The 16,119-nt window shown below is 56.1% G+C and overlaps 1 protein-coding gene across 1 annotated transcript; it reads right to left on the bottom strand.

Moving 5' to 3' along the window:
- Positions 1 to 1,385: 1,385 nt before the first annotated feature.
- Positions 1,386 to 14,463, bottom strand: KCNH6 (potassium voltage-gated channel subfamily H member 6). Its single transcript, XM_077163247.1, is given in 8 exon segments — positions 1,386 to 3,604; positions 7,153 to 7,405; positions 7,519 to 7,640; positions 7,643 to 7,708; positions 8,695 to 9,097; positions 10,351 to 10,758; positions 13,928 to 14,133; positions 14,241 to 14,463. Coding segments are annotated over 8 exon segments (2,022 nt in total). The 3' UTR covers positions 1,386 to 3,263.
- Between the last annotated feature and the right edge of the window lie 1,656 nt (positions 14,464 to 16,119).

The raw sequence follows: 16,119 nt of genomic DNA, 5'->3' as shown, positions 1-16,119 counted from the left end.
TGTGAGTTTTCCAATTTATATAGACAGAAATTAGGGGGGATATGTGTGGCAATGGATTTTAAGGGTGTGGGATAATGGTGGGAGGAATATAAGGCTGGATCAGGCTGAATTTATTGAGATGAGCCCATTAAACAGAGATTCTGCATTCAATGTTATAGCTTGAGGGTTAGAAAAGACATTAACAGTTTGCTTGGATGGTTGGCTGAAGCATGGATCAAAAGGTGGCTGACATTACCTGAGGTTGAAATGCCAGTACTGCCCTGGTATAATGTAGATGAGGGGATCCAGAGACTTAGAGAGATTGGAATGTTAGAGTGAATTTATCATGCAAAGCCTGATACACCATAAAGTTCTTATACACCAGGAATGTCCAGAGGATGCACCTTTTACCAGAACAGTGAGAAATAAATTTGTGAGACTAGTGCCATCATCCCTGAGAAGCTCTGTAGTTGCACTTCTCTGTAGGTCAGATATTACTGTGGGAACTGCCATCACTGAGCTGGAATCCTTAAACACAATGGGGATGACTGGATCCCGAGTTGGCAGAAGCCAGGTGGCAGCACTTAATCACCAAAGACAGGACGGATGTGGCTATTATAATAGACAGCAAACTCAAAACAGGAGTCAAAATAATTTGACTTGCAGAGATTTGTGGCGTTGGCTAGTAAATCATGGGGTACCTAGAAATACAATAGATGGGCAGTCTACTAAATTCTTGTTTGAGCTGTATAAACAAAAGAGTTCTAGGTCAAGTGAACAGAAGTCTAACTTGAATTACAAAAACACAAAGTCACGGCCCCTTAATCAATTTCCAGATAGGAGACAGTTTACAGACCCAGAGCCCCTTGAATGAAGGGGAGGCCAGGTCTCTTTGGGGGAGAACCCTGTTACACTGCCACAAATTTATACTGTTAATCTTCCTCCAAGCCTTCCACAAGGAGACTGATGGCCTTTTACCAGGGTAACTGTGCATTGGGGAAAAGGAAATGATCAGATATTTCAGGGATTATTAGACACTGGTTCAGAAGTGACAATTCCAGGGGATGCAAAACATCACTTTGGTCCACCAGTCAGAGTGGGGGCTTATGGAGAGCAGGTGATTGATGTAGTTTTAGCTCATGTCCATCTCACAGTGGGTCCAGTGGGCCCCCGGACCCATTTTGTAGTTATTTCCCCAGTTCCAGAATGCATAATTGGACTAGATATACTGAGCAACTGTCAGAATCCCCACATTGGCTCTCTAACTCCTGCAGTGAGGGCTATTATGGTGGGAAAGGCCAAATGGAAATCAACTCCCAAAGCAAATCAACCAAGATATTTACATGCCACAAAGACAGCAGAAGATCACTAAACATATCACAATGCAGACAGATATAGCTATATATTTTTATTAAACACCAGGGGAGACACAGATGTTGGAACTACTAATCAAGATGTTCATACAACTCTACTTAATAAAGTAAGTGGGACAGCAAATGACATATGGAGATCAAGAAGACAGTAAAAGAGCACAAACAGGAATTTGAAAGAATAAATAGAAAAATAGCAGAAATCACAGAGATTAAAGACTCTGTTGACCAACTAAAACATACTAGAGGGACACAACACCATGTTTGAAGAGACAGAAGAAAGAATAAGTGATATAGAGGACAGGATAATTGACTTCGAAGACTCAAAACAGCAAATGGCAAAAAAGATGGAAACAATTGAATGGGAACTCAGCCAGAGAGGGAGCCACTCCCCACTCTCCCAAGGGGAGGCAGGATGGAAAGGACAGGAGAAGGGACAAGAGGCTGGGCAAGGACTCCAGGCCAGGGCTGGACAGTAACTGGCAGGGGCTGCATTGCCCACCTGGCTGGCTGTTGTTGAGGAAGGAGCCCTGGTGGTCTTGGCTGCCTGGATCCTATTGGGGTGATGGCTGGAGACCTCCATCTACCTTGTGGGGAACAGGAGCATCAAAGTAACGGGGACCACAGCTGGGGATGAGGCCTATTTGTTCTCCCCTCCCCCTCCCCATTGTCCTTCCACCAACTAAGTGAAAAGGGGGTGGCAGGTGGCTGGGCACCCCAGGATGTGCTGGGCAGTGTCCTCCAGGTTGTCTCCTGCATGGGTGGTAGGCAGTGAATAGAGGCTCAGAGACGATAACTTTGTCCTGGCCAGCCACGTGGAGGCCCCCACAGAGGTCTTGGGAGATGCTGTCTCAAACAAGAGATCTGGGGGTGTAAGGCAGAAGGGTTGTTTTTCCAGTCCCCTTTCCTGCATATCCTATTGCTCCCCGCCCTGAGTGTGGGCCAGTGGGGAGTTTCCTCTGTGGAGGCTGAGTGTGGAGCCTCCAATCCATAGGTACCCCACCCTCCTGACACCATGGAGGTGCCCTATGCAGTGCCCTTGGCAGCCCACCCTCCTGACACCATGAGATTCAGGGGATGAAAATGCCCCAGGCCATGGAAACCACATCCCTCCTGCAATGGTGCCAAGCCACTGAGTGCTCAGGGCGCCTGATGGCTCTCAGTGGCTGGTCCTTACTAGATGTGCAGGTCAGGTCAGGTGGGAAGGGGAGAGCCTTGGGGTGGCAGAGAACAGCAGAGGGAACAGCAAGAAAATCCAGTTCAGCACTGCCCCCCAGAAGCTGGGTGTGGAGCCTGGGCCAGCAATGCCATGCCTCCTGGGGGAGGAGGAAGGGGAGGGCCACCGTTTCCCCTCCCACTCCTTCCCACTGGCTGATTCCTGACACTCCTCCTTTGCGAAGCCCCTCCAGCAGCTGCAACCCCAGATGAATCCAGAGTCTTGCACTGGCTGTCCCAGCTCCTAGGCAGCCCTGAGTTCTGCAGAAATGTAGTCTCTTCTACATACCTTCGTGATTTATCTGATTATTCAACTCTTGTGTGGCTCTTTATTTTTTGTGAATTGTTATAATCTCCTCCACTGAGTGATAAGCTTGAGAGGAGTTTTATCACTTCCTTGCACCCCTGTGCCTGGAGCTGGGAGCCCCTGGAGGGGACACACCCTCCTTTTCACCTTGGCCTGGTGTGATGGAAAGAGCTTGGGCTTTGGAGTTCAGACAAACTTAAGGTCACATTTTGGCACTTCCATTTACTAGCTGTATGACTTTGGCTGATTAATTTGTCCCCTCTGACCTTCTGTTTCCTCATCTGAAAAATGGGGATAGTAACCCCATTTGCAGGGGAAGACTAAATGAGATCAAGTCAAAGAAGTTCTTAGGTCAGCACTGAGTGCAGAGCAGGTGCTCATCTTGGCCACCATCATACGTCCTCGGCGTGGTGCTGGCTGTGGCAGGCACAGGAGGACACAGGCCGGGGTTGAATGGCAGGGTGGTGGTCATTCAAACAGGCTGAGCCCTCCACAGCTGCCTGGGCACCACCCATGATGCCCGTCCAGCCCAGACTCACATCCCGCAGGTTGAAGGTGACCTCCAGCTTACTCCAGAAGCTGTCTGCGAAGGCGGGGTATGTGTCCAGCACCTCCAGCAGGTCTGTCCACTGGATCTTGTGCAGGTCGCAGTAGGTCAGCGCCCGCACGTCTGCACTGGACTTGCCCGGCCGGGCATGGAAGCTAACAGGCTCCCCAAAGATGTCGTTCTTCCCTGCCAGCAGAGGGAACAGGACTCCCTCTAAGATCTGGATCAAGCTCCCTCCTGAGGCCCCTTGACTATGACCTCTCCATCCCCCTCAGGGATACCAGCAGGCTGGGGCCTGGTGCTCAGGACCTAGCTCTGGGGACAAGGCTGGGTATACTGGCTGGAAGGTAGGAGTGCCCTTTCCCTGTCCTCTGAGCTCCACAGAGATGGATTCAGACCCATGCTCTCCCTGCTCGCATCCTGCTGGCATGTGCGTCTTCTTGCTGTCTTCAGGCCCCTCAGGAACTCTCTCCATCAGAATTCCCCTCTTTGCCCATGTGCTTTAGCACCACACCCCAAGGACACTGGGCAGTAAGGGGCAGTAAAGGCTCCCTGCTCAACAACCCCTCGCTGCCCTCTCACCCTGCTGGACTGTGGAGCAGCATACAGAGAGCCCTGGGCCAGGAGCATCCAGCTCCCCCGGGAGCAGGGTTGGAGGTAGTGAGGTTTCTGTTTCTTTGTGGTCCCCATCCCCACTGTGGGACTAGGTAATGAGCATGGGCTCGGCAGGGGCAAATTGGGGAAGTCGCCTCCCTTCTCTGGACTCCTGTGTCCTCATCTCTAAGGCACGTATAACCATCTCTGCCTTGCCTACCCCACTCCTCTGGGGCTGTTGAGAGGAGCAGATGGGGTGATGGTGAGAAAGTGCCCTGCATAGCCATAAGCACCAGGTTTGGTCAGTGCAATGTCCTGGGAAGGATGGAGGTCACAAGGAAGACAAGTGGTGGGTACTCAGGGCCTGTATGTGTGTGTGCATGGGGGGAAGGTGCCCCTACTGGTGCCAGGCACCAAACGGGGCCCAGATGTAAGCATGAATAGGATGCTGTCCTACTCACAAGGAGCCCCGAACTCCCTGCTAGAAAGGCATATAAATAACCAGTTATATAAATCACTAGTTTCCAGTGTGAGCTATAGAGCTTCAGAAGTGGGGAGAATCAAGAGCTATGGGGCCATGGAGAAGGTGGCTGGGGTCAGGGAGCACTGTGGGAGCTGACAGAGAAAGCAGAGGGAGGATGTGCAGAGAGAAGTCAGGAGCACGTGCTCCCAGGGAAAGGCATTCTGGGATCAAGGAACAGCGTGGTCAGGGCTGCCTGGTCAGGGCTGGGGCGGAGAGCCCAGGGCCAGGGGTGCCAAGGGCCATGATGCTTTGACTTTCCCTCACCACAGGGAAGTCTAGGCTGAGGGGGTGCTGGTTTGTACAAGCAGAGGGATGAGATGGAGGCCAGGACATGCCCTACAAAAGAGCAGGACCAAGGGTCAGAGGCTGCCAGAACTGAACAGGTTCTCAAGCATTATTTGGTGCCCAAATTTCTCATTCACAGAGGAGAAGCCTGAGGCCCGGGGAGGGAAGGGACTGGCCAGGGTTACAAATGAAACCCAGAAGTTTGAAATCTCAGTAACATTATAAAATGATGGATTTCTAGTTGATGAAAGATTATGATCTAAAGTCCATTTCCACTGAGGACAAAATGTGAGCATTTCATGTCTATAACAGAAACTTAAATTGGACCAGCTTCTTAATTATTAACAGCAATGATCATCCTTCCCATGTGGTAGGATGGGGGTCAGAAAAGGTCTCAGAGAGGCCTATGCTTGAGCCCAGCCTTGAGGGATGCCTCAGGTCTGCCAAGCAGAGAGGTGCGGTGAGGGCTCCAAGCACAGTGCCCAGCACGTGCCATGGCTGTGTGGCTGGCGATGTGGCTGGAGCATGAGGGCAGGGGAAGGGCAGCCAGGTTAGGGAGGACCATGCCTTCCAGCACAAGGGTTTATTTACATTTTGTCTCACGGTCGTGGGAAATCATCGCAAGATTTTGAGCAGGAGTGTGCACAGATGTGAATTTCAGGTCACTGGCAGGAGGTGGAAGATGGAGCTCATGGGATAGACCAGGAAAAGGGCTCCTGACACCTGACCAGGCAGAGACACAGAGGTAAGGGTGCAGGGTGGAGGGGAGCAGACAGAGTTTTGTGGCTGTCTGGATGGTGGGGGGCAGGGTAGTAAGGAGAGGGAGAAGGATGCTCTCTTGGTGGACTCCTATGTCTCTGGCTGTGCTGGTTTGAAACTGTGTGTGCCTCAGAAAAGCCATGCTCTTTAATTCTCATTCAGTATTGGTGGATGGGATCTTTTTTATTGTTTCCATGGAGAGGTGACAAATTGTGGGTGGTGCCTTTTGATTAGGTGGTTTTCATGGAGATATATTTTCACCCATTCAAGGTGCAGTTGCTTACTGGAGGCCTTTAAGAGGGAACCATTTTGGAAAAATCTCAGAACCAACAGAGCTCGCACAGCCAGAGAACTTTGGAAATGCAGAAGGAAAACATCCCCAGGGAATTCTTATGAAATGAGGAGCTAGGAGAGAAAGCTAGCAGATGTTGCCATATCCCTTCCCAACTGACAGAGGTGTTCCAGATGGCATCAGCCTCTGTTGAATGAAGGTAACCTCTTGTTGGTGCCTTAATTTGGACATTTTTCATAGTCTTAGAACTGTAAACTTGCAACCTAATAAATTTCCTTTTGAAAAGCTGTTCTGTTTCTGGCATATTGCATTCCAGCCACTTTAACAAACTAAAACACATGCCCATGGAAGGTACACAGTGATGGGGACACCGTGGGAACTGCTTTGGAAAAATGATGGGTTCAGGTTGAGATATGTTGAGTTCGTTCTTCCTATGGAATATAAGGGTGGCCACGCCCTGGAAGGAATGGAATATTCTGGTCTGACACAGGAGAGACTGGGGCTGGGACAGAGCTCAGAGGGGTTCTTGTGGCACAGGTAGAGGCTGAGGCCAAGCGAGCAAGGAGTTAGCGCAGGTGAGAAGTGAGCAAAGCACAGGCACTTGATGAACACTGACTAGTGGCAGGTGAGAGGGAGAGGAGTGGACAGAGGAGCTTAAGGGAACTGTCTAGAGAATTTGGAGGGGAGCTAGAGGGAAGAGAGATCAAGCTGGGCAAGGCTGATGTCAGGGTAGGGGACAGCAAGAGCATCTCCAGTCTGGGGGAAGGTAAGGAAGATGAGAACCAAAGATTGGACCCTGCGAACTCAGAGAGGTGAAGTGACTTCCACCAAGGCTCTACAGCTGGTAAGTGGCAGAGGTTGCATGTGATCCAAGTCTGTCTGACCCCCTGTCCAGTGCTCATAGCCTTCCTCCAAAGTGTTCAGCTGTCCCTGCAGCTGCACTGAATGAGACTGAGGCATCCAAGCAGGGTACACCCCCAACACCCAAGACAGGCCTGTCACCCTGAGGTCCCCAAGAGAGGAACAGAGATAGGAGCTGGCCTGGGATTTCTGCTTGGCCTCTTGCCAGCAGCTAAGCCTCAACTTCCCTATCAGGAAAATAGGGCCTAGGGCAGAAGATTGTTTTCAGAATTTAGTGAGCTGGGTGTAACAAAGCTCTGGGCACAGCGCTTGGCACAGGGCAGCATTAGGAAGGGGGTGGCCTGGGCAGGGCATCCGCAACCCCGCCCACCCACACCGCCTGGCCCACCTCACCCGGCCCACCTCACCCGACCCACCTACCTAGGATGGCCACGACCACGTCGTCGCGCAGGATCTCGATGGAGCCTCGGGAGATGAAGTAGAGCGTGGAGAGCACGTCGCCGAGGTGCACCAGCGTGTCCCCGGGCGGCACGTGCGTCGTCTTGAACTTGACGGCGAGCGCACGCAGGCAGCCCTTGCTGGCGCCGCGGAAGGCCGGGCAGTGCTGCGGCAGCTCGCGGTGCAGGTGCAGGCAGATGTCGGCCTGCAGGCACTCGGGGAAGCTCTTCAGCACCTGTGGGGCAGGCGGGCGGGCGAGTCCAGCGGGAGGCGGCGGGGGAGCGGGGCGGGCTGGGGAGGGCTCCGGGGGCGCCGGCCCCACCCGGGACAAGGCGGTGGGGGGCTCACCGCGTTCACGTCGATGCCGTTGGTGTAGGACCAGGCGTGCTGGAAGTACTCCTGGAGGTGCTGTCGCAGTGGGCTGGGAATTTGGTGGAAGCGGATGAACTCCTTGACACGCAGCATCTGCGCGCGGTGCCCGAATACAGGCGCTGGATGATGGCGGAGACGTTGCCGAAGATGCTGGCGTACATGAGGGCTGGGGGTGCGGGGTGGGGGCGGGCGGGGAGTGAGCGCCACTGCGCGCTCCCCCGCACCCCCACCAGGGCCCTGCTCCCAGGCCTCCCTCTCCCCCGGAGCTGGCGGCCCCCTAGGCCTAGGGACCCTTCCATCCAGGGAAAAGTCAGCAGGGCCCCGGTACAGGGGGTACAGCACCAAGGCACACGGGGACAAGGCCCTCCTCCCTCTGTCCCTTGTTTCTTGGCACCTTTCTGGGCCCAGAGGCCAAACTCCTGAGAAGAAAGAACAGGGCAGTGGCTTCTCTTAGTTCAGATTTGTTTTTTCCTTCAAGTTGTGAAAATATAATAAAAGGAAAACTCTTGTTTTTATCATTTTTTTCTCCTTGTTTTTGTTTTTCTGGGATTTCACATCTCTAAATACTCTGAACATGACAACTTGATCTGCATGTAAACTTCCACACTGCCTGGTGCATTCCTGAACCTGGCCGCTGGCGCACTGCAGGAACTCAGAACCCATGGCCAGCGCGGCCCAGACTTCTAGCTGCGTACCCTCTGGCCAGCCGGGACCTTCAGTTTCATGGGCTGTACCCTGGGGACCGTAACACGGCCTGTATGTTGTGGTTGTGATGGGAACGAAATGTGGGCTTTGTGAAGGGCTTGGAAAAGCGCCTGACAGGGCCCCACTCTCAGAAGAGCCCTGTGCTTGGTTTAACACTCTGCTGTCGCCAATTTAACTCTTAATAATTTAATAATCATTTAATTTTTACAACAAGGGGTCCTCTGTTTCATTTTGCACGGGGCCCTGCAAATCATATCACTAGTCGTGGTGCTTGGCCTCAATTCCGGGCCTCGGGGGTGTCTACACATGCACGAACTCACTCTGCTGCACACTTAGGCTTAGCGTCCCGCCCGCATGACTCCACGCTATGTCACAGCTCAGCACAGCACCAAAAGTGAAACTCCCTGGCTAAGGCCCTGAGCGCATGTGGCATGGGGTGACATTCACAGCCAATGAGCATGACACAGATGGAGAAGACCTTCTCGGTGTTGGTGTTGGGTGAGACATTGCCGAAGCCCACGCTGGTGAGGCTGCTGAAGGTGAAGTAGAGGGCTGTGACGTACTTGTCCTGGACCGAGGGGCCTGAGGCCGGGTCGCTGCTGTTGTAGTGCTTGCCGAGCTGTGTACCCAGGCTGTCCAGCCAGCCGATCTTGGGCTCCAGATAGGGCCGCTCCACGTTACCGATGATGTACCAGATGCAGGCCAGCCAGTGCGCGATGAGCGCGAAGGTGCACATGAGCAGGAAGAGCACGGGCGACCCGTACTCCGAGTAGCGGTCCAGCCTCCGCGCCACGCGCACCGGCCACAGCAGCCGCGCCGTCTTCAGCAGTTCGACGATCAGGGTGGTGGTCTAGAGGGGTGGGGAGGGGGCCGCAGGACTGGGGATCGGCCTTTGAAAAGTGAACTTAGGCCTGCATTCATTCACTCGCTCATACGGTCATGTGGTCATTCAACAAACACTCATGGAGGCCCTGCTTTGGATCATGCACTTGGCAGTGGGACCTTAAGGAGCTTTTAGCCTAAAGTGCAAAAAAAGTGTTGTGGTTGCTAGGACAGAAGTCCAGTAGGAGCATGGAGGAAGGGGAAGTCAAGTCTGTGGGGCAGGTCAGAGGAGGCTTCATAGAGGAGGTGACATATGAGTTGAGTCATGAGAGATGAGGCTGTGTCTCCATGAAAATAGGTGGGAGCGGGAAAGGGCATTCCAGGTAGAGGCAGCAGCACAAGCCAAGGCCTGGAGGTGTGACATGGGCCAGCGTGTGTGGGAAACCAGGAGGTTTGCTGTGGCCTGGAGAGCAGAGTGGACGATGGGGGAGCAGGAGGGGCAGGGACTGCTCCTGTGAGCCTCAGGGTGCATAAAGAGCTGGCCATTAAAGGTCCTGGGGGTGGGGGTGGTCACAGGGTCAGACAGGTGATCTGAAGCCCCCTTAGCTGCTGCATGCAGGGGAGCAAGGCTGGTGGAGGTAGGACTGGGGCAGGAGGAGGATAAGAAGGTCACTTGGTGCAGTGTTGGTGGAGAGGATTTGGGGATGGATTGGCTCAGTGGGGGAGAAGGGATACGGAAGCAGAGGAATCCTGCTGGATGGACAGGTTGCCAGATAGGCTGGGGCGACTGGGGAAGGTGACTGGAACGCAAAAGGCAGAGCTGATTGGAGAGGAAAGCTGCTCCTGGAGAGAGGGTGGGAGGATAAAGTGGGACTAAAGAATATGAGAGGAGCCTGAAAGCACCCTGATGAAGTGGGGTGGGCATTGTGGGAGGCCTGGTGGGGTGTCGAGAGGGAGTCAGGCAGCACCGGGGAAGCAGCCTGTGGACTTCAGGGCAAGTGCGGTTTAGAAGTTAGCATTAGAGGCTAGCATGCAGGAGTGCCTGTGCCAGATCGGGCAGAATTCTGCAGCAGAGGGATGGCACCCAGGCCTGGGGGTGCAGCCTTGGCTGGTCTTTCTCCAGGGCTGGGAGAGGACAGATGCAATGGCCTGAGATTCCTCTCCCACCTCCACTTGCCTTGGCAAAGGTGCCCCACGCAGGTCCTCTCTGCACCCAGGGTGGCCTCGGGGCGAGGGCGCAGGGGGTGGCCATGGCAGCTGGCCTGGAGGGGCTTTGCTCACCTCATCAGAGCCGGTGCGGAAGATGAGCAGGTCAAAGGGGATGGCGGCCACCATGTCAATGAGGAACCAGCCCTTGAAGTAGTGGACGGCGATGCGGCGGGGGTGGCTGACCACCTCGTCGTTGGCGTTGACGTAGGTGGTGCGGAAGTTGATGACGATGTCCACGATGAGGTCCACGATGGTGAGTGGGCTGCAGGGGTAGCTGCAGTGCCCCCGCCGCGCCTCGTCCTGGTTGCTGAGCAGGAAGGCGGCCGAGTAGGGCGTGAAGACAGCTGTGTAGGTGACCAGCAGCAGGACGAGCCAGTCCCACACGGCCTTGAAGGGGCTGTAGCGCAGGATAGTCCCGCAGTGGAGGCACGGCGCCTGCAGCTGGTACTCTGGCAGCACGTCTGCACCCAGGGACAGGACCTGGCAGGGGCCACAGGGCAGTCACTGTGCATGGGGCATGTCTGGGAGCGGTGAGGAGCTAGGGGGTGAGGCCTGGGAAGGGGGCAGCGGGCCAGGCTGGGTGATGTGGGTGATGAAGGGCAGAAGGGATGAGGTAAAGATGGGGCGGGAATGTTGGAGGCCGGTTCATAAGGGGACAGGTATGTTGAGAGGAAGTGCAGAGAGGGGAGAGGGGCTACAGGACAAGGACAAGGGGTGCAGCTCTGTCCCATAGCAACCCCAGATTTGCAGCTCACAAAGTCCCTTAGAAACAGGCAGGCCTGGTGGGGGGTGGGGTACAGGGCTGAAGGAGAAGAGCGATGAGGGCAGAGCAGGGCATGTCCCAGGGAAGAACCTAAACTGAGGTGGGGGCTGGGGGGGCAAGCCTCCCTGTAGCTGGGATTCCTAATGGGAACAGGTCATCCCAAGAACCAGAATAGCCTCCTCACTCCCGAGGCCCCAGCATCGTGGAGCTGAGAGCGCTCCCTGGGACTCACTCTCAGAGTCTTCCATGAGGAGAGACATTTGGGGGTGTGTAGCTAATCCCAGGCCCCTCCTGTCTGCACCCTGCACTCTGCCTCAGACACTGTGGCCCACATAAGATCCCCAGCACCCAGCCCAACATGCCAAACATAATCTTATGTCTGGATGCTACCCAGCTGCACCCCCCTCCCCCACCCCACCTGCAAACAGCCGGGATATCAGGAAAAGCGGTTCTCCCAGCCTTGATGTTTGCTCTAAGTGTGACTTTGGGCAGGTTTTTTAACCCCCATGGGCCTCAGTTCCCTCATCTGCAAAGTGGGATAGTAAAGGATAACCCACGTCATTGGGTTGTTGTGAGTCAATAAGATGACATGTCCAGATGGCAGGTGGCCTCTCTGCATGCTGATAGCTCTTCCCACACTCCTGCCTTCTCATCCTACATTAGAAGCTGCCCCAACAGGGATGGGACCTGAGGGGTGTCTGAAGCCCCCCCCCCCAACACCACCACTGGCTGGGGCCCAGTGGACAGTCCTGGTTTAAGAAAATTTGCCGTCTAGGGTTCTGGCCTTGCAAGCCAGATCAGTTAGCAGAAAGAGTCACAATGATTAGTTGTTCTGGGGCCCCCCAAGGGTTGTTTTCAACCAGTGGGTCCTGAAGTGACATCCAAGCCCCTGGGAGGGGCCACAGTGTCCCCACCTAGCAGTGACCACCAGTTCAGCCTTCAGGCCTCAGCCTATACTTTACCTCCTTCGAATGCCCTCCCTGACTCCAGACAGGCTTGGTGCCTCTTTTCCAACTTTCTCCCTGCCCCCTGTGGACACCCGGGTCATGTGGTATTCTTTCTGCATGGGAAGCAGTTCCCAGGCCAGACTCTACTGGACTCTAAGCTTGGGGAACGTCTGCTTCCTCCCCCACCACTCTTCCTAAACCCAGCACTTTGTCCACATCGCAGCTCACTCAAGGTGACCCAAAGCACACCTGCTCAGGCCTGGGGGGTCATGACCACAGCCCGCTGTCTGAGGCTGCTCAGGACCACGCTGAGATGACACCCCAAAGCTTATGGCCCTCCCTGGCCCTCCCCTTAACCTGTGTGGGAGGGGGAGGGAGGCAGCGGGGCTACAGGGCGCGGGGATTCTCCCAGCAGACCATCTGGTGAGAGAGTGTCTGGGCCCTCAGCTCCTCAGCATCATGCCAGCGTCAGGGGAGCATCTCCCCCACCATACAGGCCTCATGGTCTCCCACTGCCTCCTAAGCGGTGTAAGGCCCATTTCCTAGCAAAGCCCACCCTTCTGGTGTCCCCATTATTGTAGGCCCCTCAGGATTAGGGGCTCGGGTGTGAGGTCACAGCGTCTGGCCCCCGAAATTCACTGGGGCCTCCCTGCTCCACGGCCCCACTGGCCCCTCCCCTGAGCTCTATCGGCCACTTCCCCCATCTTGGAGTTCTCATGGGACGGGGCAGTGAAGCAAGGGGGCTGGGGCAGGAGCAGGACAGAGGCAATCAGGTCAGTGGGGGTTGGAACCCGGGGCCCGGGCTAGGCTCGTCAGTCTTCACCTGGGCAAGTCTCTACAGCCCCCATCGCGGCTGCCGACGACAGTAGCACCAAGCTCCGGGGTGTGGGGTGAGCATCTGGGTGGGCTTCCTAGGGTCAGGCCACTGGGCCACCCTGCCCGACCTCGGTGGGCCCAGGCCTGCAGTCTGGGGTCAGAGGGAAACTCGGTCTGGGGCTTGGTCACAGGTGGTCCCCATACCTGGCCCCAGCACTGACTGTGCTTGAGGTGAAAGAGGGAGGTAAAAGAGCTGTCCCCCACACCCGCAGTGAAGGGACAGCCCTGGGGGCAGCTTGGAGCCCCCCTCTTGCTCTGCAGGTCCTGGCTCCACCTGGCCTTGGCCCCTACTCGATGACTCAGAGCTTTATCTGGCTACTGGGGCCAACCCTTTGCGTGCTGAATGGGCCCTCAGAGACCGTTTATCCAACTGTCACCTCCAGCAAGAGCCCTGAGGCTCAGAAAGGAGGGCCAGGGGAGGTCACTTGTCACACAGCGAGTTAGTGCCAGGACCCTGGTCACCTGCACCTCAGGCAGGGCTGTTTCCATTTCCCTCAGGCCTGGTCAGGTGTGGGACTGGGTCAACAGTCCCCATGAGAAGGGACAGTATGGTCAGCTGAAACAGGACCCAGGGAGGTTTCCCTTGGACTGGCCAAAGAGGGGCTGCAGGAGGATGGGCATTCTGGACCTGGCTCCCAGCTGGCTGAACCAGCCTCACTGCAACCTGCCTGTGCCCGGAATGCTGGAGGAGCCGGTAGAGGGGCAACTGTCCCCACAAAGGCAAGGGTCCAGGGCAGGGCTGGGGCGTCTGCCAGCCCTTCTCCCCCTGCTCCTCCCGGCATGGCCACGACATGGTTTTTCTTTGCCTTTCCTCCCCTCCGGGACTCTCCCAGGCCTAGGGGAGCCAACCTCCAACCGCCCGGGGCTCTGAGAGCTGGTCATCAGGGTAGTGGCCTCAGGCCTTTAGGTCCCAAGAAGCAGATGCAAGCAGGACAGGAGGCCCGGGGCTCAGACCAGACCTTAGAGGGCTGGACAAACAGGATGCCCAGAGGAGCCGGAACCCAGGACCGAGGAGAGGCCCCCCGAGGACTGGACCCGCCCACCCTGCCCCGCAGCCCCACACTTGGGTGAACTTCTCGGTGACATTCTGAGTCCACTCCACCACCCTGTGGGGCGCGATGATCTCAATCTCGGTGGCAGAGCTGGAGCGGTGCTTCTCCAGGTGGAACTCCACAAAGTTGAGAGTGAACCGCGGGATCTGGCTGATGGTCCTGTACTTGACTCTGCCCGGGCCAGGCCCCTGTCCGCCCGGTCTCCTGTGACAGCCCTCTGAAACCAGGGCCAGGGTCACAGCAGCCAGCACCAGGGGCCCAGCTGCTCTGCCTGGTGCCCCCACCATCCTCGGCCCTCCCACCGCCACCTGCACCCCACCTCGCCGGAGCCCAGGAAGCTCTGGGACAGCAGGCGCCGGGTCAGGCTGCGGCTCCCACTCCTGGCCAGGAGCTGGGCCAGGTCCTCAAGGTTGAGGATGAACATGACAACGACCCCCTCCTCATTCTTTCCGGGCACCACGTCCACCAGGCAGCGGAAGCCAGAGGCTGCAAACACCAGTGGGGAGGGGTGTCCCCGAAAGGGCCCCTCCTGCAGGGACCTCACCATGGGCAGCCAGGGAAGAGGCTAGGGTAGGGTCAAGTTAAGTGCAGCCACTAGGGTGAGAAGGCCTGGGCAATGCCACCAGGGCTGTCGGGCAGAAGGTGGGTGAGGTTGCCCAGCAGGTGCCCCACCCAGAGGGCAGAGGTGGGCAAAGCAGCTAAGCTTGATCATTAGGAGATAATGTAGCATCAGGCCAAGTCCGTGCTCAGCCCTCAGCTCAGGGCTTAACCTTGAGATTTGCTTCTGCTCTCATTAAAGTTGAGCAGATGGGGAAATTAAATGGGGAGGTAAGTCCTTCTCTCCCCATGAGGAGCTCAGCTCCCACATTCTCATCCCACAAAGATATCCAGCTGGAGGGACTCATGAGAACACCCTAAGCACTGGGTAACGAGCCAGTTTGTACATTAGGCTTTAGGAGTTCCTTGGAGGACAGACAGAGACCTTGGTTCTGCAGATTGAGCCTGAGGCTCTGAGAAACTCATGTGCTAGGCTGGGAACACACCTGGGGCCTAGGTGGAGGGGGAGCCTGGGCTTTCAGCACAGCATGGCTGGGTGAGGGGAAGGGGCTTGTCTGGGTGGAAGGTCTGGGTAAGGTCCCGGCTGCTGCTCTGGGCCCTGAGGAGTGTGGGGTCCCAAGGCAGAGATGCTGGGACTCGGAGAGTAGGCAGTGCAGCCCCTGGGGCATGTTGAGGGAGGGAGGAGATCACAAGGGACAAGGTTGGTGGAGGAGCTCCCTTGGCCTTTCCCCTTACTCTCCCCATCCTCCTGGGTGGCTCAGGCTCAGGAGGCATGGCCTTTGCCCCTTTCTTTCGGCTCCAGGGTTCCATGCCCTGGAGGTGGGTGGAAAAAAATGAGCTAAAACTGTCACATATCCCCAAAGCCCAGTTTGTGAGCCCCCAGACCCTTGCCCAGGGCCAGATGGACAGATGCCTCATGAGCCCCTTCTCTATGGTTCTGGGGGTCCACATTCCCCAGCTGGAACGGCTGGCAGGCTTAGGCCCAAAGTGGACAGGGGCCTCAGGTGAGCATGCAATTCAGAAGGCCAGGCTGCACTCCCTGAGGGCAGGTTTGCAGCATCCCAGCATCCATCCCAGGGGTTTGTCAATTGCTTGAAAGAACCTGTGCATAAATGTGAGTGGAAGCAAGACAGAAGGCAGGACTATCGCTACTTTGGAAACCACTAGAACCACTCTTCCCAGATTCCACATTTAGTGTTCATTTCTCTTAGGCCCCCACCTCCCGCTGCGCTACCCACCCCAGCCCCAGACATCAGTGCTGAAGCGCTGCTGAGCTGTCCCTATCCTCCCATTTGCCTTACTGGGAGCAAGAATCTCCTGGATCGGATTCCCGGACTCCAGGGCACCGGGCAGCCATTTGCCAGCTGCTGTGTGCTGGGCCCCGGGGGAGACATCCACACCAAGGAAAGGCCACCTAGCCTGACCCCATCCTGGGCATGCAGTGCCGCAGGGTCTGCCTCTCAGGCCAAAGTTGGAGCCCCAGAGAGCCCTTCACTCATTCCTGCCAGCCTGGGGCATGGCATGGTGTGAGGAGAGGGACCTAACCAGGAAGCCTTCTTGACCAGCAGCCTGAGACACTACCCAGGCCAGACTATTCTCAATCTCATTGGCACTGCAGAGACAGGTCCTGGCAGGGCAGGGGTGA

Source organism: Tamandua tetradactyla, chromosome 6 (assembly GCF_023851605.1).
Source record: "Tamandua tetradactyla isolate mTamTet1 chromosome 6, mTamTet1.pri, whole genome shotgun sequence".
Lineage (NCBI taxonomy): Eukaryota > Metazoa > Chordata > Mammalia > Pilosa > Myrmecophagidae > Tamandua > Tamandua tetradactyla.
Note: the sequence above shows the minus strand (reverse complement) of the source record. Positions and strands in the feature narration are given on the sequence as shown.